This window comes from Dipodomys merriami, unplaced genomic scaffold, assembly GCF_024711535.1.
Source record: "Dipodomys merriami isolate MVZ:Mamm:240054 unplaced genomic scaffold, mDipMer1.0.p SCAF_12, whole genome shotgun sequence".
Classification (NCBI taxonomy): domain Eukaryota; kingdom Metazoa; phylum Chordata; class Mammalia; order Rodentia; family Heteromyidae; genus Dipodomys; species Dipodomys merriami.
In genome coordinates, this window is record NW_027202493.1 from 38852688 (window position 1) to 38875857 (window position 23170).

Genomic DNA, 23170 nt, shown 5'->3' on the forward strand with positions numbered 1-23170 from the left:
CCTTGTTACCCATGCAGAAATACACTGGGTGAGCTCACTGGCCCCACCGCGTCCTCCTTGCGGGCTGCGGGCTGTCTGTGCGGCTCGGCCTTGTGAGCTGTCAGCAGGTGCCCGCTGCGTCTCCCAGGGGAGAAGGAAGGAGGCTTGCTGCCCCTGTCACTTCCTTGTGGGACCCATGCTCCCCGCCCCTCCCCAGGCCCACGGAGGTGAAAACACAGGCATTTATTGGTTTTCACTAGCGCCACGGCTAACACCCACCCCCATGAGAAGAGTGGTTAATGATGGGAGCCAGATAGGAGGTTCTGGGGGGGAAATAAACACAGTGATTATATGGTCTTAATTATTATCATCAATTTTATTGGTATTTCTGGGTGTGGGAGCCAGCAGTGAAACTGGCCCACAGGAGAAACTCCCTGAGGCGTGTGTCTGTCTTGCTCCTCTTGACCACAACCCCCTCCCCCAGCCCAGCCCGTTCTGTTTTGGAGGAACAAGAAACATCAGGAGTTGACCATCCCACCAGAACTGTTCCAGCCTTTAGACGTTCTTTAGACAAAAAGTGACAAGGGGGAAGGTGGCTCAGTGGTAGAGCGCTTGCCTGGCATGCATGAGGCCCTGGGTTCGATTCCTCAGTACCACATAAGCAGAAAAAGATGGAAGTGGCGCTGTGGCTCAAGTGGTAGCCTTGAGCAAGCCTTAGCTAAAGAGCTGAGGGACAGCACCCAGGCCCAGAGTTCAGCCACCCAAGACTGCCAAAAAAAAAGTGATAAGGATCTGCTTGAAGGGGACAAGCTCAGGAAGTGGGGCAGTTTGTGTGTGTGTGTGTGTGTGTGTGTGTGTGTGTGTAGAACTACACAAAAGAGAATCTTGGATCCTTTGGTATGTCCGCTTCATTGATTGCCTTCTGGAAAGAACCCTATGTCTGACCACAGCTTTAGAAGCCTCTCTTTGGAGTTGAGTAGCTCATGTCTGTAATCCCAGAGTTGGGGAGGCTGAGGCAGGAGGATCTGAGTTTGAGGCCAGTTTGGGCTACATAGCAAGACCATATCCTAAAATACTATCCTCTTGCTGTCCCCATTTGCTGGGAATATCTCTCTAGTGTGCACTTTGAGCCTGCCAGGCTGGGCCAGTGGCATGGAGATCCCTGGCCCCAACGACTGTGCGTGGGAAATCCAAAGAACAACAAAGCGGAGGTCTGCTGGGCTCCCCAGTCAGGGCTCCCCAGAGCGGCCGGGGCCTGGCAGCACAGGCGCGTTGCCCTTCTTGGCTTTGGCAGTGTGAATGGGTTCTGGCTCTTGTGGCCTTTGGTCTGAGCTGTTGACACAGTCACCCAGTTACACTGGGTTGCTAAGCAGCTGTGTGGACACATGGATGAGTCCGAAGCAACCAAGCCGCCGCGTACAGAAACATGGCCCGCACTCGGAGAAGGTCTCCCCCGGAAGGGACGTCTGCACCGGCACTGTTTGTCTTTTGACTGGTCAGCAGAATACCAGCACTTCTGGGAGAGACAGCCCAGTTCCCTAGCAACCTCCCAAGAGGCAGGAGGGTAAGGGTCTGTTTCCCATTTGAACCCCCCCACCCCCGCAAAAAGACTTCCAGCATGGTGAGGATGGGGAACCCAGGAGTGTGTTGGATAGAAGGAAACCCGGGCTGGTGGCACAAGAGTAGGCTGTGGCCAGGCCAGGCCAGCTGGACCTCTGTGACAGCAGGTGGGGTTACTGGGGTGGGGGAGGAGTCCTCCCTCAGAGAACAGCCTTTCCCCAAATCACCCCTCCCCTCCTCCCAGCCACCTCTGTATCCCATACATTCCTGCAGACCAACACAGATCATAATTACCTGCCAGATACACTCTTCCAAGGGCCTCACCTGCCGTAATATATATTTAATGCACGTAAATCTCCTGATAGATGACCCTGTTGGGTAGTTATCATGTTTATACCCACTTTATGGATGAGGAGACTGAGTCACAAATGGACGAAATAACACAGTCAAGGGTTAACCAGCTGCTTATGCTCATTTGCTGAACTGGCTGAATCAGGATTCTAAACAGTAGGTTTTTCTTATCTGCTGTGCAGAAGAAGTTGAGGCCCAGGGACATCAGTTGGAGCCTCATGCCAAAGGAAAGGGCCTGAACTCACATTCACATGTGCACAGTCCTGTCAGCAGAGCCCAGGGAACGTTCTGCTACTCTGTTCTCAGTTTCCTGCTGTCTCTGAGCTGCTGGAGCTTTTAGGAGCTTCATTCACCCGTTGACCACAGCAAATCACACACACCCCTTCCAGGACAAAGAAGGACATTGGAGTGACACAGGAATGACATGTGTGAGAGCCAAGAGAAGGGAAGAAATGTGCCATGGCTGTACCTCCAAACTGTCACTCCCTTCATCCCTCCCTCCCTCCCTTTCTTTCTTTTCTTCCCTCTTTCCCTCTGTTCCTCCTTCACTCCCTCCCTCTTCCTTCCTTCCTTCCTTCCTTCCTTCCTTCCTTCCTACCTTCCTTCCTTTCTTTCCTTTCTCCCTCCTCTTCATTCTTTGGTGCTGACAGTGAGGCTTGAACTCAGGGCCTTAGGCGCTGTCCCTTAGCTTTTTCCACTCAAGGCCAGCACTCTACCACTTCATAGCTCCCTCTCTGGCTTTTTAATTATTTTTTTTAGCTAATTATTTTTATTCCTAACATAAAGATGATTGCAGAGGGTTGCAGCTACATACATGCAAGAGTCCATTTCTTTTTGGACAGTGTCACCCCTTCCCTTGTTCTCTCCCAGTTTTCCCCTCTTGTTCCTATGCACAAGCTGAATAGTTCGTTTTCAACATAGTGCCTAGTGAGTACCACTGCTGCATTTGTTCACCACTTCTGGCTTTTTCATGGTAAATTGGACATAATAGTCTCACGGATTTTCCTAACTGGACTGACTTCAAACTGCGATCCTCAGATCTCAGACTCCTGAGTAGCTAGAGTTACAGGTGTGAGCCACCAGTGCCCAGCTCGCGTTCCCCATTTCTCCAGACCCTGTGGCTGAGTGTGGGAGGCCGCGAAAGGGCGCCATTTACTCAAGCCCTGGAGAAGAGAAGTCCCACAGATCAACACTCCTGGTGACCCCAGTATCTTGTGCCTGAGTCCATCTGTCTGCCCCCCTCCTTACTCCCCCTTTGTCCTCTGGGCTCTGTTCGCAGGCACAAGGGGAGCCCTGACTCCTGCAGGATTTTAGGTACATTGAGCAAATCAGGTCCCAGGGACCTTGGCATTGCGCAGAAGGCCATGGGCTTATTGCCAGAAGATCAGGGAGTCCAGGCGGATTCCACGGTAGGGGATGAGGTGATGGAAAGGTGTTTCTGGAAGGTGAGACTGGAAAGATGTGGGTTGATGGGGAGGTGCGCGAAGGACCTGAGATAATAGTGACAAAGGCAGGTTTGTACAAAGCAAAAGAAAAAACAAAACCCCAAAGCACTCCATTGGAAAACCTTGGAGGACAAAGAATCAAGAAGAGTCTTGGGAGTTGGTTAGCTATACAGAGAAGGAGCACTGAGGTATTGGCCAGGACTCCAGGGTGCCTCGGCTGCAGGAGGGGGAGGTGGTGATGGACAGAGCCCAGCAGAGGAGCCGGAGGAGGGACCGGCGGATGCCTATTTGACAAATCGGTTGGAGTAGCCTAGCAAGTCTTAGTGAGTCTATGTCTGTAATCTCCAGGAAGGAACACTGGGCTGTGATTCAAGCCCAGGTGGAGGAGACTCATCACACAAGCCCAGCACTGGGTGTCATCACTGTGAACTTCTGACCCCAGCACCAGCTGACCTTGGGGACGTCCACCAACAAAAGCCAGGAGAAAGAGAGTCTGAAAGCGGATGTGCCCCCCGCCCCCACCATGTACAGCAGGAACAGATGGCGCGACTCCTTAGCGACACCTGACAGTGTGGTGTAACTTTTTATTTGAAGCGGATGAGTCATAGCATTGCCCCCAAGTGCCCCTGGGCACCTGGCCACAACAAGTCTCTATGGTGTGGGCACACCCTTGCTGCTGCCAGCCTGGCCTTTCCGAGGTGCAGTTCCCAGAGAGGGTCAGCAGAGGGCAGCAGAACCCCGGCTCCCAGGTGCCCCGGCCTCCTGGCTGGTCTATATTCAACCTCCACAGAAAGGCAGTACTCCTGGGGTTGATTCTGTGGACTGCAAGGGTGCTAGCACCCCAGATATTTTCACAGCCAATCTCATCCCTGGCATATACATGAGTGACTCGGGTGCTCGCAGGGCCAGGCTCTTATAGGAACAAACACTGCTTAAAGATGGGGTGAACCAGGGATCCATCTCAGCCTGAGAAAGTTCCAGATACTGGGGAAAGATGGAGAGAAAGGCTTTCACCTGGGCAGTTTCCTGTCTCCAGTGAGCTGGGACTCGACTCACCGGTTCAACCCAGAAGATAGAGCATTGGAAAGGGCCCACAGGCAGCCATGGCTACGGCTGCTACTGACAGAACGTGGGGGAAAGAGGCCCACCTTCATGGATTCATCACCATTCCTGTGCTCTCCGCCATGCAGTGGACACACTGGGGTGGGCAGAAGGGGGGCATTACTTGTAGGCCCCTCTAAGAAGAGGAACGAAGATAGTAGAGCAAAGTTCCCTCCAGGGAGCAACAAGTCTGCACAAGCGCCAGACATGTTTGTCTATGGGCATATACACATGTATGTGCCATTGGGTAACTGAGTGTCCTTACCGTCCACGTGTGCATGCACATGGGTGGGTGTAGCCGGAAGTGTGACAGCCGAGGTTGTAACTGAGGAGCTTGAGCAGGAAAACCACCCCTGGAGCACCCACAGGAAGGTTCCCTAGGGCAGAGGCTAAGCAGAGCATAGGAAGGCGTTGGCTTGTCCCCTCCCAACACCCAGCTCACACACAGATCAGGAGAGAGCAGAGCGCAGCTGGAGGGGGCGGGGAGGGAGTCTGCAGGTGGAGGGGGCAGGCATTCCTATGCAGGACTGGGTGCCTGGTATGTGCACAGATTGGCCACACGTGACTTCACACGTGCTGTTCATAGAGGTCCCCACCCAGCCTCCAGCACCGCCCTGAGGAACCACGCGGCCTTGGCACGCCTTAGGCACTAAGATCCACCACGACGTGTCTGTACACCAGCGTTTGTCCCTTGAAGCTGGGGGCGAGAAGCAGATGGGCATCGCCGGCGGGCATATAGCAGAAGGCCCGGGGGGCCTGCACCGCCAGCTCCTGAAAGCGCACGAACTTCTGTCGCCCTTCATCCCACTGGTAGATCTGAGTGAAGGAGAAGTCGCTGCCCAGTGCCAGGTAGCGGCGGCCACCCACCAGGAAGGGCTGCAGGGCCAGCGAGCCCCGGGAAGGTAGGGCCTGCACCTCGGAGAAGCGGGCGCCCTCCCAGCGCAGGATCTTGGAGTCGCCGATGTAGCGGCTGAGACACAGGTAGCTGTCCCGGCCGGCACGAAAGTGTTTTACAGCCTGGGCATCGGGGACCTGGGACACCTCGCCCTGGGCCACAAACTGCTTCTGGGTACGACTCCATTGATAGATGACAGGCGCCTGCGAGCTGCTGGACACGATCAGCCGTGGCTTGCCCTCGCCATCCACGAACTCCAGGTCGGTGTCGCGATGCCAGGCATGCAGGGCCTGGTGGGAGTAGAAGCCGTTCTGGTGCCAGCGGTAGAGGCTGGTGGCGCCCGCCTTGGAGCTGTCGGCCACCGCAAAGTACCAGTCGCCGTCGATGCGGAAGGCCTCCAGGTCGTTGGGCTTGCGCACGCGCTGTGGGTCGATGTCCTGCAGCTTGGTGAAGCGGGTGGTGTTGGGATCCCAGTGGTAGATGTACGAGCCGCCGAACAGCTGGGCCATCACCACGTACAGCTGGCTGTCCACCACCATGGGCTTGCAGTGCACGGCTGAGGGGGCTGCGGGACAGGGGTGGGCGGCGTCAGGCCCTGCCACCCCATCTTAACCGCTGGAGAAGGTCAGTCTCCCCCAACCATGGGCTGGGAGGCTCTGCTCCAGCACCCCACTCACTGTAACCCCCTCTGCCCAGAGACAGGGCTCCCTATTTTGTTTTATTTTCTCTTATTTGGTTATTATTTATGTGTGGGTGGGTATGTGCGCATGCGCATGCACACGCACGCCAGTACAGGGTCTTGAACTCAGGGCCCGGGCACTGCCTCTTATCTTTTTCTGCTCAAGGCTGGCATGCACTTCAGCATACCTCTACCTCAGGCTTTCTGGTGGTTAATTAGAGATGAGAGTCATACAGACTTTTCTACCCAAAATTGGCTTTGAATCTCAATCCTCAGATCTCAGCCTCCTGAGTAGCTAGGATTACAGTCAGGAGCCACCAGTGCCTGGCGCTCTCTCTCTCTCTCTCTCTCTCTCTCTCTGTCTGTCTCTCTGTCTCTCTCTCTCTCTCTCTCTCTCTCTCTCTCTCTCTCTCTCTCTCTCTCTTCTTCCTAGTACTGGGGTTTGAACTCAAGGCCTTGCGCTTGCTAAGCAGCATGTGACACTCAAGCCAACCCCACACCTGAGCTCCCTGGCCTCACAGCCAGTCCAAACAAGCTGGCATTCAGCATAAAACAGATATCCCTAGATCCTGTTTAACGATTGTGTGGGCTGTCAGATTTGTATTGTGTGTAGCCACTCTGCTCGCTGTAAACATGTATTCCTTCTGCCACGCATGCAGATGAAAGACCCTACTAGGTTGCCCATTTCACACAGAAAGAAGCTGAGGTTCAGAGAGACATAAAGACTCGTCCATGGCTCTTCCGCTGGTAAGTGGCCAGGTGGGAAGAGTAAGAAATCCTAGGCATCCTGAGAGAACACCTTGGTGCTTGTTAGTGGTTCAGGAATCCTGTTCTCCCCTTGAGCTTTTGCACTCAAGGCTAGTACTCTATCACTTTGAAACACAGCTCCACTTCTGCTTTTTTAGTGGTTACTTGGAGATAAGAGTCTCAAGGACTTTGTTGCCCAGGCTAGTCTTCAACTGAGATCCTCAGATCTCAGCCTCCTGAATAGCTAGGAAAACAGCCATCAGTGGCAGCTCCTCCAATTGCGCTCTTGATGTCCCAAGTCACCAAGTGCTAGACCCCAACATTTTTCTTTCTTTTATCTGCCCCCTTTCATGGTCAGCCTCAGACCCAGCCAGACTCCCTTCCACTTTCTAAGAGTTTGTTTAAGACTGTGGGTTCTTTTTTTTCCCCCCTCCCTTAAAGGTTTGATAGAACTTACCAGGGAAACCCTTTGAACTAGTTTTCATTGGGGGAAGGTTTTTGTTTTTGCTTTTTTTCAATAGATAAGTTCATTAATGGGGCAATTTAAAGGTTCGGTCGCATCTTGTCTGTGTCTTTTGCATCCTCAGCCTCTCCTACCCCATGCTGCTGCCCAAGTCTTCCCTGCAGCATTGCTCTACTACACAGCTGTGTTCCAGTACCGGCCCTCCCACGTGACCCGGCTCACACCTGTGCATGATGCGCTCCAAACTGCAGAGTGGATCAGTTCACATAGTCTTCTTTTGTGTGTGTGTATGTGCCCATGCTAGTGTTTGAACTCAGAGCCTGGAGCCTGCTCAGCTTGTTTATTCTACTCTGCTCTACCTCTTGAGCCATGCCTTCAGTCTGGCTTTTTACTGGCTATTTTGGAGATAAAGTCTCATCAACTTTTCTGCTTAAGCCAGCTTTAAACTGTAGTTCTCTGTCTCTTTGCCTCTTGAGTAGTTAGGATTACAGGCATGAGCTACCAATGCCTGCCTCATATACTCCTCTTAACCTTGTCAAGGTTGGGTTTCCATGGCTCTCTGGTCTCATCTGCCACTCCGCATCTGACTTACACTGCAGTCTTCCAAGCTGCCGACAGTTCACACACACACATGCACTCACACGCCAAGCTATTACACACCTTCTGGACTGTGTGTCATCTCCTCTGCCAGAATGTTCTTCCCCTTTCCTTCTCCTCCTAACAAAATATCCCTTAAAACCAGGCTCAAACTCAGTAGATCCAAAACTGAGCCTAACAGCCCCTCCTATCTCCTCCTTGTTTCCCTGAGTCCTTTCTCTCCCCCATCCTTCAAAAGGAATTGAACCCAGGGCCTTGTGCATGGAAGGCAAGCACTCTACCACTGAACTACATCCCAGCCCAGGAAGCCTTCCCTGATTATGCAGTGCTTTGTGTCCCCAGCTTCCTCTGAGCACTACTGATTACGCACAGCAAAGTGTGACCAGGCAGAGTCTACACCTATCTCTCCTTCTTCCTCTAGGAATTGATGGCGTTGGACAATGGAGCCTGAGGCCACATCTCGCTGAAGGCCCCACACAGTGAGAGGAGGCGCCAGTATACCTGGGATTTTATCATAGTCTCGAAGCTGCCGTTCCACGTAGTCCCATTTCAGCACAGTGCAGGTGCTGGCACCGGGCTGAGCCAGAGCCAAATAGAGGTCACTCAAGTAGAGGAAGGGTTCAGCTGACACAGCTGGGAAGGACAGGGTCTGGTAGAGCACGAAATCTGCAGGGACAAGAGGTGTAGTCTGCCAGTGTGGCAGCAGCCGCCTGACTACTTACTGGATCTGGGTGTGAAGGGGGGCCACACTGCCACTCAGCAGTGCCAGGGGCAACTCCTACCGGTGGTGATGCAGTCAAACTCGCGCAGTGGCAGGTCCTGCACCTTGTGCTCCTGGAAGCGGGGCGGGCTGGCGCAGTAGATGGGAGCCACGGTGGTGTTGGTGTGTGCCAGCCACTCCACCAGCCATTTCACCTTGCAGTCACAGTTGAGCGCGTTGCCCCGCAAGTCCCTGGATGGTAAAGGTGGGGCAGGGGCACAGAGAGGCACATGCCCTCAGCTGCTTGCTTTCAGAAGTAGATCCTGCCAAGGTTGCTACAAGTTGTCCCCATACATCACTGTGCTGAGAGCGAGAAGCCCCTGCAGGAATGCAGCCCCACACACAGGTGAGGGGGAGTGCGGGCTGAGTCTAGGTGGCTACAGGCCTGGCACTCCTCCTTGGCTGGATGCCCTTTGCGTATGGTGGTAGAAGTGGGCAGCCCAAAGCTAGCACGAGTGGCTCAGGTCTGTAATCGTAGCTACTCAGAAGGATGAGATCTGAAGATCGTGCTTTGAAGCCAGCCCAGGCAGAAAAGTTCATGAGATTCCCATCTCCAATTAGCCAGCAAGAAGTTGGAAGTGGAGGTGTGACTCAAGTGGTAGAGTACCAGTCTTGAGCAAAACAAGGCAAGCAAGATTGTGAGGCCTGCCCGGTGCTGGTAGAATCCTAGCTACTTAGGAGGCTGAGATCTGAGGCTCATGGTTCAAAGCCAGCCCAGGCAACAATGTCTGTGAGACTTTTATCTCCAATTAATCACAAAGTGGAGCTGTGGCTCAAGTCATAGAGTGCTAGCTTAGAGCAAAAAGCTCACAGGACAGCACCCAGGCCCAGAGTTCAAACCCCAGGACTGGAAAAAAAAAAAGTGTGGACAGTCTACCTAGCCATATGTCATATTCCTGTTCCACCAACCCTTCCAGGATCCAGAACATTTATTTTCCTGTATAAATAATGATACGTAAGTATGGCTCTGCAATAGGACTTTAATGTAGACTCAAGTCAAACACACATTTCAAAGCACATTTGTTTTTGTGGCGCTTCTTGCTGCTATCAGGGTTTGGACTCGGAGCCTGGCCCTCGCTCGGCAGCTGCTCTGCCACCTGAGCCACTCTGTTATTTTTTTGGAGAGGTCTTGGGCTTTTCCTTGGACAGTGGCCCTCCTAGCTATGCTTCCGAGTAGCTGGGATGACAGGCATGAGCTATCACACCTGGCTTATTGATTGAGCTAGCACTTTGCTAACGTTAGGCCCAAACTGGCCTCTAACCTTAATCCTCTCATCCTCCTTCCAAGAAAGCCACCAAAAAAAAAAAAAAAAATCATGATTTTGAAACACATGCATATCTCAGATTCATTTGAAGAGGAATCTCAATTTGGAAAGCTACCACCCACACCTATCATGACTTCCCTTCCCAGAGGCCCCAGAGGCCCTATGATCCTAACCTTCCCCCCTCCCCCCACTGTGGTAACCCATGCCCCTCCCTCCAGGGATGTGTTGTCTGTGACATCATTAGAAGAGGCAGGACTGGGGCCTTACAAGTCACTCAGAATGTCCAGGGGCCGAAAGATGTCTCTAGGTAGCGTCTGCAGGTTGTTGTTGGCCAATGAGCTGCAAGAGAGACCCCAAGGTCACCGGAAGACCATGTCCAAGGCCAAAGGCCAGAGGACAGGTGGGGCTTTGAGCCAGTGAATATGTAGGAATCGGGTACTCACAGGTGTGTGAGGGACTTGAGCCCTCTGAATGTATACTTGGACAGTGCCCAGATGTCATTGTTCTCAATGAAGCTAGAGAAAAGGAGGTGTCTCAGCCCATGAGATTCCAGACCCCTAAACAGAGATTTCCCTACACCCCAGGCCTGACCCTTGAGCCCCTAGTGACACGGCATTAGGTAGGATATCACAGGCATGCATCAAATGACCCTTAGTTATGTCTTGAAGCCAGAAAATTCAAGGGCTCCCCTGTTTTACCACCTTCCCCAGCCTTCTCACTCCACCTCCCCTCAGCCCACCCAGGCCTGAGTTTCCTTCTCCCTCCTCCCTCCTCCCTCTTTCCTCCTCCCTTTTCCCTTTGCTCCCTTCCCCATTGCCTCCTTCCCTCCACACACAGGTACTGCAGGTGGGACAGTCCTGTAAAGGCATTGTCTCCAATGAGTGTGAACTTGTTGGAGTTGAGTAACCTGGGAAGACAAAGGTGGAATTAGATCTTCCAAGGGTGTGCCTGTTGCCCTAGCCCGCTGCCTCACCCTGGGGCTTCTCCATTACCTGGCTTGACTCCCTCTCTCTCCACCTAGCAGAGAGCCCCTGAGCCCCCCAGGCTACAAGGCCACACAAGACCTTGTTCCAATGTCAGGAGCTTCCACCCTCCTTGCTTGTTCTAAACCTGCAGTGGGGGTGGGGGGGCGGGTGTTGGACAGAGTTCTGCTAAGCTGGCTCTTCCCCATGGCATCTCTGCTCCCTGTTTCTCCAGCCACCCTCACCCTGGTCCACTCCAATCCATCACTGTCAGCTGCCCACAGACGTTTTCCCCTTATAGCCTCCAAGCCTTTCTCCAAGCTTGGGGTCACCTGTCTCTAAGGACCCCCCCCCATACACACCAAGTGTCCACTCTCTGACACTGGCTCACACTATTCCATCCAGTTCCCTTGGGTCACTTGGGAACTGAGTCCAGGCTCCAAATGTCCTGCTCTTGGCTTCTGCGTGTAGACCACCTGCTGCCCAGATGCCAGGCTGCCCCAGCTGGCATTGGGAAAGGTGAGCAGCCTCCATCCACCCTCCCTCCCCACCCCAGCACACAGTCCTCCATCCCGCCCCACCACCAGCCTCCAGCAAGGCCTTCCGTACAAGAACTGCAGCAATGGCAGGTGAGAGAAGGCTCCATCCTGGATCTCGGAGAAGGCTGCATTCACCAGGGTCCTGCGATGGAGATCATAGTCACTGCTGGGGGTGCAGGGTGTCGGCCCTGTGCCAGCACCAAGTACACGGGACAATGGCTTCTGCACACACTAGCCCTGCCCCCACCCTGCACCTGTCCTTCCCTTTTCTCCAACTCACTGTCTGCCTTCACCATTCCCCACCCCCCTGCAGCTCCCTGCAGAAGCTCAGTGGCCCCAGGTTCACCTTCCTTCTAGGCCAAGAGAAGCTTCCATTACCTGCACCATTACCACCATCCACATATTCCCCCCCCCCCCCGCCCCCTGATGTTGAGGGACGGGGCACTGGGATGAGGGAGGGAGCGGCCCATGGCTCTCAAGGTCCTGGCAGCCTTTCTACACCCTCTCCCTCCCCCTGCAGGGATGGGGAGGGGGGACTGGGGCCAGTTGCTGCGAGTGGGGCTGGTCCAGCTGTGTGCAGAGCAGCTGGCCCCCCCACCCCCGTGCCAGGGTACGGTGAGGGCAATCTCCCTTGCCACCCCTCCCCCACCACCATCCCTCCTCCCGCTTTGCTTTCTGGGCTGGGCGTAACATCGCAGACTCCTTTAAACTTCCTCTGGTGCCAGGCAGGTCTGCAGCCCCCCCTACCCCCCCCCCAGGCACCAGTGTCACCCATGCTGCTGCTGGAGATGATTCATTCTTGGCCTAAACGCTGGCTTTTCTGATAGCTATATGGCTGATGACCTGCAGGACTGCAGAGCTCTCTGCGGGCCCCAGGGCCTTGGTCCCCCCAGCCCTGAGGAATCCCAGGGGCTGCACCTGCTCCCCCTCACCGAGGGCACAGGGACTCTCCCACCCCCTCCCAGAGCAGCCTTTGCCCGCCTCTCCCTCCCCACAGCGCCAAGGCCAGGCGCACACTCACAGGGAGATGACCTCCGAGGGGAGATTCCTGGGCACTGCCTTGGAATCCACACAGAAGGCGGTGTCCCTGGTGCAGGAGCAGCTGGGCGGGCACGGGGGCGTCTTGGGGGGCCTCTTAGCACTGACAGGCAGCACGAGACAGAACCCCAGCATGGTCAGCGCCAGCAGCCCCCACTCGGCGCCCCGCCTGGCCCGCAGCCCCGCCATGCCGCCCGCGGCTTCTTCCTCCAGCCTCGGGTCCCCTGCGGGCTGTGCCACCCGGGCTGGGGTTGCCACCTCTGGTCTGCCCCCCCCCCCCGCCGCCCTCGGACGCCTCGTGCCCTCTGGCGTCGGCTGCGGGTCCCCTCCCCTGCTCGCTCCCGCGAGCCGGCTCGTGAGCGCCGCGCGCAGAGCCCGGGCCCGCAGTCCAAGGCTGCCCGGCTGGAGGATGCGGACTGCAGCGCGGCGGCGGCGGGGACGGGCGGGCGCGGGGGCGCTAGGAGGCGGAGCGGGCAGGCCCACGCCCACCCGAGAGCCATCGCGGGCGGGACCTGGCCGCAGGGCGCCCGGCTCTCTCTCGGGTCCCCAGGGCTCTGAGCCCAGCGCGTGCGTGTGACTACAGACATGGGCGACTGTGCGCACACCGGTCCTCACATGCGGCCCTGGGGGCCGTGCGCCTCTGCGCGCCTGTCTGGGATGTGGGGGACCCGACGCCTGGCTGAAGCGACACGTGTGTGTGGGTTGACAGGCGAGGTCGCGAGTTCAAGGTTGCTCTTTTCATGAACAGCAAGTGCCTCTGTGAGTATGAACAGAAAAGGGACAGGAGAGGGCGTGGGTTCTGGGACTTCCTTACAGCACAGTACAACCCCGCCAGTCCTTCCCAGAACCAATCAAGACCAGATCCAACGATCATAGTTACTCTCACTTGAAAATACATGTGACTTGTGTTGTATAGTAGCTTTGGAAGCCTGTTTTAAACAAACATTTAACATATCTTAGTAAACACCAAAGGAGGGAATTTCACAAATGAGGAAACTGAGGCTTCGAGAACGAAAGAGGTGGCAGGCTTGCTTACTGGCTCTAACAGGTGCTGTGCAGTCGGTGGAGGTAACTCTGGCCCTTCTGAGGGATTCCATGGCAGTGTGGTCCTAGGACCAGAAGTCCAACCTCAAGTTCAGAGATTTCTCTTCACTGAGGGATCTTCAAAGATTGGCTTTAGGAGCCCAGAGGTTCTTGATAACTGCCCATGGACTCTTGGAAGTCAAAATGCTTTTCATAGCCAGGCACCAGTGGCTTACCCCTGTAATCCTAGCTACTCAGGAAACTGAGATCTGAGGATCACAGTTCAAAGCCAGCCTGGGCAGGGAAGTCCGTGGGACTCTTAACTCCAATAAACCACAAGAAAACTGGAAGTGGTGCTGTGGCTCAAGTGGTAGAATGCTCGCCTTGAGCTCAAGATCTCAAGGACAGCACCCAGGCCCAGAATTCAAGCCCCACAACCAACGACAACAAAATGCTTTTCACAGGAAGGACACATACATAATCTAGGCTGGAGATGTGACACAGTGGTCGTGTCTGCCTAGCATGTAAGAGGCCCTGAGTTCAAGCCCCAACAACACACACACACACACACACACACACACACACACACACACACACACACACACACACACACACACACAATTGCTCTTTTTTACTTTTTTTTTTTTTTTGTCGGTCCTGGGGCCTGAACTCTGGGCCTAGGCGCTGTCCCTCAGCTCTTCAGCTGTAGACTAGCGCTCTACCACTTGAGCCTCAGGCCCACTTCTGGCTTTTTCTGCTTATGTGGTGCTGAGGAATCGAACCGAGGGCCTCATGCATGCAAGACAAGCACTCTACCACTGAGCCACCTTCCCAGCCCCACTCTTTTTTACTTCTGTACTCACAAAAGTAGTTAGAAATTTTTAAAGATGATATAGATTCTCTTTAATTTTAAAATATTTGTGATACTCTTAGGAGAGGAACACAAAGGCACAATGCCTATATGCATCTGATCATACAAAATGATATTTGCTGAAATGAACTCCAAGAATTGGAAACAAGTTTTTTTCTCTTTGTAGTTGTTTTTATTTTTTTGTCCTGTTTATTTATATGTCTTTGGGAGTATAAGGGGAGGTGCAGAAATGGAAGGACAATAGGTGGACAATGGTACTCACTGGATACTATGTTGACAATGAACTATACAACTTGTGGGTGGGGATGGGAGGGAAACTGAGAGACAGCGAGGAAAGGGGTGACAATGTCCAAAAAGAAATGTACTGTTGCTGGGTACTGGTGGCTCACGCCTGCAATCCTAGTTACTCAGGAGGCTGAGATCTGAGGATTGAGGTTCAGAGCCAGCCCGTGTAGGAAAGTCATGAGACTCTTATCTCCAATAAACCACCAGAAAACCAGAAGTGGCGCTGTGGCTCAAGGGTAGAGCACTAGCCTTGAGCTGAAGAGCTGAGGGACAACACCCAAGCCCAGAGTTCAAGCCCCATGACCAACCAAAAACAACAACAACAACAAAAAAAAAATGTACTCTTTACCTGGCTTTTGTAACTGTAACTTAAGTAACTGCAACTGTAACCTTTCTGTACAATAAAAATTACAAAAATTAAAACAAATATATGTGACTTATGTTATATGGTAGGTTTGGAATGACCCTATTTTAAATAAATACAGATTTTTAAACTTCTTAGTTGAGCTGGGAATGTAGGTTAGTGGTATAGAGTGTTTGCTTAACGTGTTCATAGCCCTGGGTTTGATTCCTTAGTATCACATAAGCAGAAAAAAATGGGAAATGGCCCTGTGGCTCAAGTGGTAGAGCGCTAGCCTTGACCAAAAAGAAACTCAAGGATAGTGCCCAGGCCCTGAGTTCAAGCCCCAGGACCGGCAAAAAAATATTCTTAGTAAATACCAACTTATAAATATTATGAGTTAGTCCACACAAAGAGAAGCTTTTTAGGTATTCTCCATGTTTATTGAGAATACTAAGAGGTCCTGCCGGTGTGATGATACGCTATAATCCCAGCTACGTGGGAAAACGGAGGCAGGAGGATCAAGAGTTTGAGACAACAATAAAAGGTCTTTAAACCAAAGAGTTTGAGAATTGCTGCTCATGTCACCTGGGATCGGGGAGTGCTAGGGGTTCTGTCCCAAGAGCTTATGGGTAGAGGGAAGAGGAGCCTGGGAGTCCGTGCAGGATTCCAGTTCCGTGCTCTGTTCACAACAGTCCTGGGAACCCAGACTGATGATCCTAAGACTCTGCCCCAGCTGTCTGCAGCCTGTGCCAGCAGGGGCATCTGCTCTGAGCTTAAGTCCACATTCTCCAAGTCAGGGATGCCCCTGGCCTGTGATACCCACTTGCCTCTGCCCATCCAGCTGCTGTGCTTCCCTCTCCATGCCAGCTTGAAGGGAGGGGAGAAACAGAGGGAGGGGGTGGGGAGGGTGACTGGGCAGGCGTCCCTGCCCGTCCCTGGCACAGCTCTGCCCGGCACACAAAGGGCAAGTGAATCTTGTCCCAACCCACGCAGCTGAGGGGCTGGGAAGAGGAGAGGGAGAGGCACACAGAAGGGGAGCCACCGTGGGGCTTCCCATCATCCACAGCTCTCACCGAGGGTAACCCAGAGCCCCACGGAAATGGGAATTTGGGTCTTTGGCTTAGCTGTGAGAGGCTGGGAGTAGGGTGGGATGAAGTAGGTGATGGTGAGCTGATGATTGGATTTTCACACCCATGATGTCATTGAGACCTCACACCTTTGTGAGGTAGACAAGACAGGAAGTTGTATTTTCATTTCACAGATGGCCATACTAATGGCCAGAAAAGCAGAATGACCTATTCCAGGTTTCAGAGCTGCCACTGGAAGGAACTAGGGAGACCTGGAAGGAATATGTGGGCTGTGTGCACGCTGCTCGCTCTGTGGCAGGTTCACAGAAACACGAGGAAAGCATGCCCTTTTCCCTCCCAGCATGGCTGCCTGCTTGGAAGACAGAGTGACAAGAGTCTCCCACATGGCTGATAGAAATGACATGAGAAGCTCACGCCTGTCATCCTAGCTACTCAGGAGGCTGAGATCTGAGGATCACGGTTCAAAGCCAGCCTGAGCAGGAAAGTCCGTGAGACTCTTATCTCCAATGAACCACCAGAAAACCGGAAGTGGCGCTGTGGCTCAAGTGGTAGAGCACTCACCTTGAGCTGAAGAGCTCAGGAACAGTGTCCAGGCCCAGAGTTCAAGCCCCATGACTGACAAAAAGAAATGACATTGGGTTGCTGAATGTCAGGTGAGGTGCAGCAGGCGTGGCCGTACACTAGAAGTCAGAAGTTTGTAGCCCAGGACTAGCCTGAGGGCCCAGGTGGGGGGCTGTAGTTGCCCAACTAAAGGTCTACCCTCTTTTCTCCTTGGAGGAGCTCAAGACCTCTGCCAGGTGGGGTCAATATGTGAAAGTCACTTTAGAAACCTAGCCCAGTGCCCAAACATTCAAAAACAAGTGTTTTTGTTTTTTCTTGTCATTATTGGTCATGGAACTTGAATTGGGGCCTAGATGTTGTCCCGAAGCTTTTCTGCTCAAGGCTAGTGCTCTACTACTACTACCACAGTTCCACTTGTTCCCCCTGCCCCCTCCCCCATGGTTAATTGAAGGGGGGGGGTGGTTAATTGAAGATAAAAGCCTCAAGGACTTTGCTGCTTAGGCTGGCTTTGAACTATGATCCTGATCTCAGCCTCCTGAACAGCTAGGATTACAGGTGTGAGCCACCAGGGCCCTGCAAAAACAATAATACAATTTTATTTAAAAAGCCAGAAAGTCTAAGAACAGCCTCCTGGGGAAACTGAAGACCTGAGAGAGAACAGAGGTCCTCCCCCCATACACAGCACCTGCTTAGAGCAGGGGGCACTGCGGCCCCCTGAGATGCCCACAGGGACCCCGAGATGCCTACAGTTCTCTTTGGCTCTCCCGCTGGCCAACTGCCCACTTGGCTTAGGCCCAGAGCATGTGAGTCAGCCATCAATCCCAAGGTTGCCAGGACAACATGGGGGGGGGCAAGCAGAAGGGGGGCAGTTTAGGCGGGCTGTCTCCTACATCTGGCACCTGAACACAGCTGAGGCCAAGTAGAGGGGAACAGCGAAGAGGATGTGGTCCCCCTCCTCTTCTTCCACTCGTCCTGGGACACAGTCTCCCTGCTGGAGCCGGGCAAATATTTAAATGGGGGCAGTTAAGAGGGCAAAGAAAGCAAGGGGAGCAAATATTTCCTTCCCTCTCTCCTTTCCTGAGCTTCTCAGGGGCTCTAAGCTCAGATGTACAATGCTGTGGTTGAGGCCCTCCAGCTGGAGAGGGGGTCCTTGTGGGGACAGAGGAACCTGCCAGGCCTTGAGAGGAGGGGGCCAGCACATGATCAAAGGGCTAGAACAAGGTGTGAGGGAGGCTGGGGCAAGGGACAGGAAGTGCAATGATGTTTCTGAGTTAAAGTACAGCTGGCTCTCCGTAGCCATCAGTGTTACAGCCACCAAGAGGAGATGGAAAGTATTTATGGAAAAAAATTGCACTTCTACTGAGTATGTACTTTTTCCCTCTCATTATTCCCTAAACAATATAGTATTACAACTATTTACAAAGCATTTACATTGTATTGGTATTTAATGTCATCTAGAGAGGATTTAAAGTCCAAGAGAGGCTGTGTATAGCCTCTGGGCAAATAATACATGCTATTTTACATAAAGGACTTGAACATGTGTGCATCTATGGTGAGTTCTACACCAAATCTGGCAGACACTAAGGAAGAGTTACATCGGAGGACAGGAGAGTTGGGCCAAGAAAGGAAGGTGTGGGGCTCAGACTTAAACTTCATGGAAAGTTTTGGGTTTTTGATTGTATGTGTGTGTGTGTGTGTGTGTGTGTGTGTGTGTGTGTGTGTGTGTGTGTGTGTGTGTATGTGTGTGTGTGTGAGAGAGAGAGAGAGAGAGAGAGTGCGAGTGCACATGTGCACGTGTGCATGTCAATACTAAGGTTTGAACTCATGAGCTAGGTGGTTTGCAATCATGCTGTCCCTTAGCTTTTTCACTGAAGGCTAGCACTGGAGCTACGCTTCCATTTCCTGCTTTTTGCTGGCTAATTAGAGAAAAATGTCTCGTGGACTTTTCTACCCTGGCCAGTTTTGAACCACAATCCTCAGATCTCAGCCTCCTGCATAGTTAGGATGATAAGCATGAACCACAGAGACTTGGCTTCATGAAAGATTTGAGGTGAAGGGATTTTAGAGACCACCTCCGAGCAAGAAGGATGCAGGTGGCAGATTTGACTTGGTCCTGCAAGCACAGAGATAGCTTTGGGAACTCGTTAGGCAGACAAAGCTGGTAGGAAATAGAGAAAGTGGAGGGGACATCACTCACTCTCAGCGCACATTTAGGGTTCAAGGATATCTAAAGGAGCCTAGAAGGGTAGGATGGGAGGCTGGCAGGATGCCAGAAGGGTGGTTCAAAAATGGGAAGATTGGGAGCACACCCAGCCCTGTACAGAGCTGTCCTGACGTAGGAAAGGGGCATCAGAGGCTGGGACGTAGCTCAGTGGTACAACGTGGTGGAAGGTTTAGGTTTGAGCTTCAGCACATACATACATACATACATAAATAAAGGTGTCAGGCATGGAATCTTCCACAGAAACTTCAGCTTATAAGACAAGCCCAGAGCAAAGAACAAAACAGTATACAGTAGTAAAGTTTCCCACCAGGTGACAGAGTTTCCTGAATTAGGGGAGGAATGACTGAGGACAAGTCTGAGGTTAGGCACAGGTAAAGAGGAAACTGACCCTCTCTGAGAAATGCACAATACCCTCAGCAGAGACCCCCCCACCTGCTATTCCAGCCCCTTCTCCTCAGTAGAGCCCCCTTTGTGAAGCTCATGACTATGCTTGAGGAAACTATGTTGGGAAATAGGATGGCCAGACCCTTGGCGTCTGCTGGAGAGGCACCATCTGGCAGAAGAAGAAGGAAAGCCACAGGACTGTAGGGCAGGTGCCAACAAGACAAGCGAGCCAGCCAGGAGACACCCACAGAGAGAAGAGCAGGTGCCCTGAGGGCAAGTTTGCTCAGCTCACCCAGCTTCGCTCTTGCTGGGGCCAAGAGAACTCATGTGCCTGGGCCAAGGGCCCTTGGGGGCTCTTGCAGCTGGCTTATCAGGGTCTTGACTCTGGAGGGCCAAAAGCAAACAGTCTTCAAAGCCAAGGGCTTGGCTGGCAGTCAGGAGATCAGATCCTTCACCTCTGCCCCTCTCCCTGCAGTCACATATAAGACCCTGGTCATACCTGAGAGATGAGAAGAGAGAGCCAGCAGCAAGATGGATGTGGGCAGCAAAGAGGTCTTGATGGAGAGTCCACCAGTGAGTGTGTGTGTATGTGTGTGTGTGTGTGTGTGTGTGTATGCAGGTGTGTGCACAAGTGTACTGATCCTGGATTCTCTATTCTCTCTGGACTTGTTTCCTTATCCAGATTCATTTATTCAACCAGCTCAGGACTATGCTAAGTTAGGATGGGCATACCAAGATTACTAGGACAGAGTTCCTGGCAAAGATAGATGTCACAGACAAGTCCAGGGGCCAATGGAAAGGACTGTGGAGAGGGCTGAGGACAGAGTCCTAGCAACTTTCAAGGTCACAGGAAGTATCTCAGAAAAGATGACCCATGCTTGGCAGGAAGAAGGGCGGTGTGGCGGTGAGGTAGCCTGGATCCTTGGGGAACGGAGGTTGGCCATAGCTGTGGTGCCAGGGGTCTCAGGAAGACACCAGAAGATGAGACTAGAGAGACAGGCACTTTTGGATGCCCCAACCGAGATTTCTTTCTAAGCGTCTAAACATCTTGTTGGAATCCAGACTGCCTTCTCCAAGAAGCCTCTGATCATCTCATCCCTCTCTACATGTCCAAAGCATTGGCTGTCCATCTTAATAGGGGATGGGAGGGTGTCCAGCTTGTGTGGGGAGGGGAGGGGGCTCCCATCAGGACCTCACCTTTCTTCCCTTCTTCCCCCATTTTGTCAGGACTACTCAGCAGGCTCTCGGGGGCAGTTCCGTATCCCCTGCTGCCCTGTGCACCTCAAACGCCTTCTCATCGTGGTGGTGGTGGTGGTCCTTGTCGTTGTGGTGATTGTGGGGGCCCTGCTCATGGGTCTTCACATGAGCCAGAAACATACCGAGATGGTGAGCAGGTTTGGGACAGGTGCGCCAGAGAGAAGAGCTGGGTGAAGAGGGCAGATGGGAAATAGCACAAGAGAAATGGGAAAGGGCAGGCAAGGGCATAGCTTGGTGGTATCAGGGGCAGGAATGGGGTGGCAACTTGGCTTAGGCTTTTCCACCAGGTCTCTGGTGTGATAACCAGTTTTCTTGGGCACCTGATGCTGTTCAAACCCCTCTGCCCTCGGGAATGAAGGAACTGCATTTGAATAAGACAGACCAAGAGTGGGCGGGCATGGGTATCACAGAGGAATGCCTGGTAGCACTATGCCCCTCACCCCAGGTTCTTGAGATGAGCATTGGGGCACCGGAAGCCCAGAAACACCTGGCCTTGGGTGAGCCCATGGATACCACTGCCACCTTCTCCATTGGCTCCACTGGCATCGTTGTATATGATTACCAGCGGGTGGGTATGCTTGGACCTCTTGCCTTGGGGAACCCAAGACAAGACTTTGCTAGAACTATCTACTGGTGCCATTCCATCACTCCCATTGCCTCATCCCTTGGCCTTTTTCTCTTCCCCAAGCTGATCAAATCTCAGACCATAATGTGATTCCTGAGCCCAACCTAGCCAGAGAGAGCTGGGGACCAGGATTGGGGAATGAGCAGGGCCAGGGACCTTCCTTAATGGCCTCTAATGGTGTTTCATGCCCAGCTCCTGACTGCCTATAAGCCAGCTCCAGGAACCTGCTGCTACATCATGAAGATGGCTCCAGACAGCATCCCCAGTCTTGAAGCTCTCATTCGAAAATTCCAGAACTTGCAGGTGTGTGGGGGCAGATGGAATGGGCGGTCTCTCTCCCAGGGCATTGGGGTGGAGGATTCGAAATGATGGTTATTTGTCACTTGTAAAGTTCTGCTTCTCCTAGGCTGCCAGGTGAGTGGCATGCTTTACCCCACTCTGCACCACATCTTCCCACCTGTTTTCAATCCTCCCACTGCTAAAGCTGTTGGCATACCTACACCTACCACCTACCACCTATGGGCTTCTGACCCCAAAGCTGGAAGGGCCTTTCGTATGGGCAAGGAAACAGGCTCTGAGAGGTTGCTTGACAAGCTTAGGGTTCCACAATAAGGGCTGCAGGAGGGAGAGAAACATGGTTTCCGGCAAGACACCAGTGGCTCACATCTATAATCCTTGTTACTCAGGAGGCACAGAGCTGAGGATTGTGGTTTGAAGCCAGGCTGGGTAGAACAAATTCTTGAGACTCTAATCTTCAATTAACCAGCAAAAAAGCTAGAACTGGAGGCCTGGCTCGAATGGGAGAGTGCGAGCTGTGAGTGAAAAAGCTGGGTGAAAGCAAGAGGCCCCGAATTCAAGCCCAAGTACTGACAACACAGGTACACAAAAGCAAGGCAGTTAGTTTTCAGACTCCCATGTATGTCTCTTTCCAGGCCAAGCCTGCATCCACCTCTAAGGTGGGCCCAGAGGAGGGGCTGGATGCAGGCTCTGCATCTCCAGGAGACAGGGCCTTCCTAGGTCTTGCCATGAGCACCCTGTGCGGAGAGCTCCCTCTCTTCTACATCTAGGACTCCTCAGGTGAGCAGGTGTGTCTAGGGTGCCCGAGTGGGAGGCATGAGTAGGAGACTCATGAGCTTGGGCCATCTGCCACATCAGCTGACCAGGCAACTGGGGATCCCGGTGAGTGGGTGTCTATAGGGGAGCTGAGAAAAGGGATGGCTGACCGACCACACCCAGGCAGAATGGCTCCTGTCCCTCTCCCTCACATCATAAACAACACCCCTTTACTTCACAGGGTCTGTGGAAGCCTGAACGGGACAGGAAAGTTCAGGAGCAAAGGCAGGGAGCGGCTCCTGCCCAAACCCCGGGAGCTGCAGGGAGAGGGTGGGCACCGGCCCTCCCGGAGAGGTGGCTTCTATGGGCCAAGGGGACCCCTACCACAAAGAATAAAGCAATCTGATTGAAACACACACACACTCACACAAAGGCTGGAATTTCTACCTTGGACACCTGCTCAGTCCGCGCCTGTTGGGGGTCGGCTAGAGCAGGGAAGGGTCTTGCGGGAGCAAATGGGGACTTGGCCTTGTCCCCGGGTCCCAGAGCGCTGGGGGTTCAGTCCAGTCCACTGGGGGAGAAGGGGGGCGGTGGGGAGGGGACCTGGGAGCCATCCACGGGAGCCAGGCGCCCTCCAGTGGTGTGTCCGGAGAGACACCACGGCAGAGACCGGGAGAGAGACCGCAAGACCCGGAGAGACAGAGCGAGATTGGGGAGAGCGGGGATCCGAGGTGGGGGGGTGGGGGGGAGGCGGGCCCACAGGCCGGGATCCGCTCGCCAACCGAGGGGCGGGGCGGCCAAGGCGTCCGGGTCGACTTGACAGCGTGTCCCGCACCGGGAGGGGCTCAGGCCCGCACGGGGTCAGCAGCCGCGGGCGGACACCCCGAGATCGGCGCCCCTTTTCCTCGGCCCGGACCCCGGTTACCGAACCCCCTCCCCGCCCGGCTGGCGCGCTTCCCGGCGGGGGGCCCCTGGAGCACAGTCCCGACCCCCGCGGGGGCCGAGCTGGACGAGAACCCGCCTCCAGCGAGCTCATTTCCCTAAAAGGGTGTGTGTGGGGGGTCCGGCGGGAGAG

General features: G+C 53.6%; 2 protein-coding genes across 4 annotated transcripts; one reads left to right on the plus strand and one right to left on the minus strand.

Moving 5' to 3' along the window:
• Nucleotides 1–3905: 3905 nt before the first annotated feature.
• Lgi3 (leucine rich repeat LGI family member 3) lies at nucleotides 3906–12731 on the minus strand. The gene is made up of 8 exons (XM_070016600.1): nucleotides 12365–12731; nucleotides 11414–11485; nucleotides 10678–10749; nucleotides 10286–10357; nucleotides 10110–10181; nucleotides 8600–8769; nucleotides 8319–8483; nucleotides 3906–5896 (listed from the first exon to the last, which is right to left on the minus strand). Exons 1-8 carry the CDS (start codon nucleotides 12568–12570, stop codon nucleotides 5079–5081), a joined length of 1647 nt encoding a protein of 548 aa, XP_069872701.1. The 5' UTR covers nucleotides 12571–12731; the 3' UTR covers nucleotides 3906–5078.
• A 6896-nt stretch (nucleotides 12732–19627) lies between these two features.
• Sftpc (surfactant protein C) lies at nucleotides 19628–22511 on the plus strand. 3 transcript variants are annotated; one of them, XM_070016603.1, is made up of 6 exons: nucleotides 19628–19733; nucleotides 20388–20546; nucleotides 20863–20985; nucleotides 21235–21345; nucleotides 21975–22127; nucleotides 22337–22511. In XM_070016603.1, the coding sequence occupies exons 1-5, from the start codon at nucleotides 19692–19694 to the stop codon at nucleotides 22107–22109; spliced, it is 570 nt and encodes a 189-aa protein (XP_069872704.1). In that variant the 5' UTR covers nucleotides 19628–19691; the 3' UTR covers nucleotides 22110–22127; nucleotides 22337–22511. The 3 variants fall into 3 exon arrangements, with proteins under 3 accessions (XP_069872704.1, XP_069872702.1, XP_069872705.1); XM_070016601.1 differs by having other exon boundaries at nucleotides 21975–22119; XM_070016604.1 differs by lacking the exon at nucleotides 20863–20985 and having other exon boundaries at nucleotides 21975–22119.
• The last annotated feature ends 659 nt before the right edge of the window (nucleotides 22512–23170 follow it).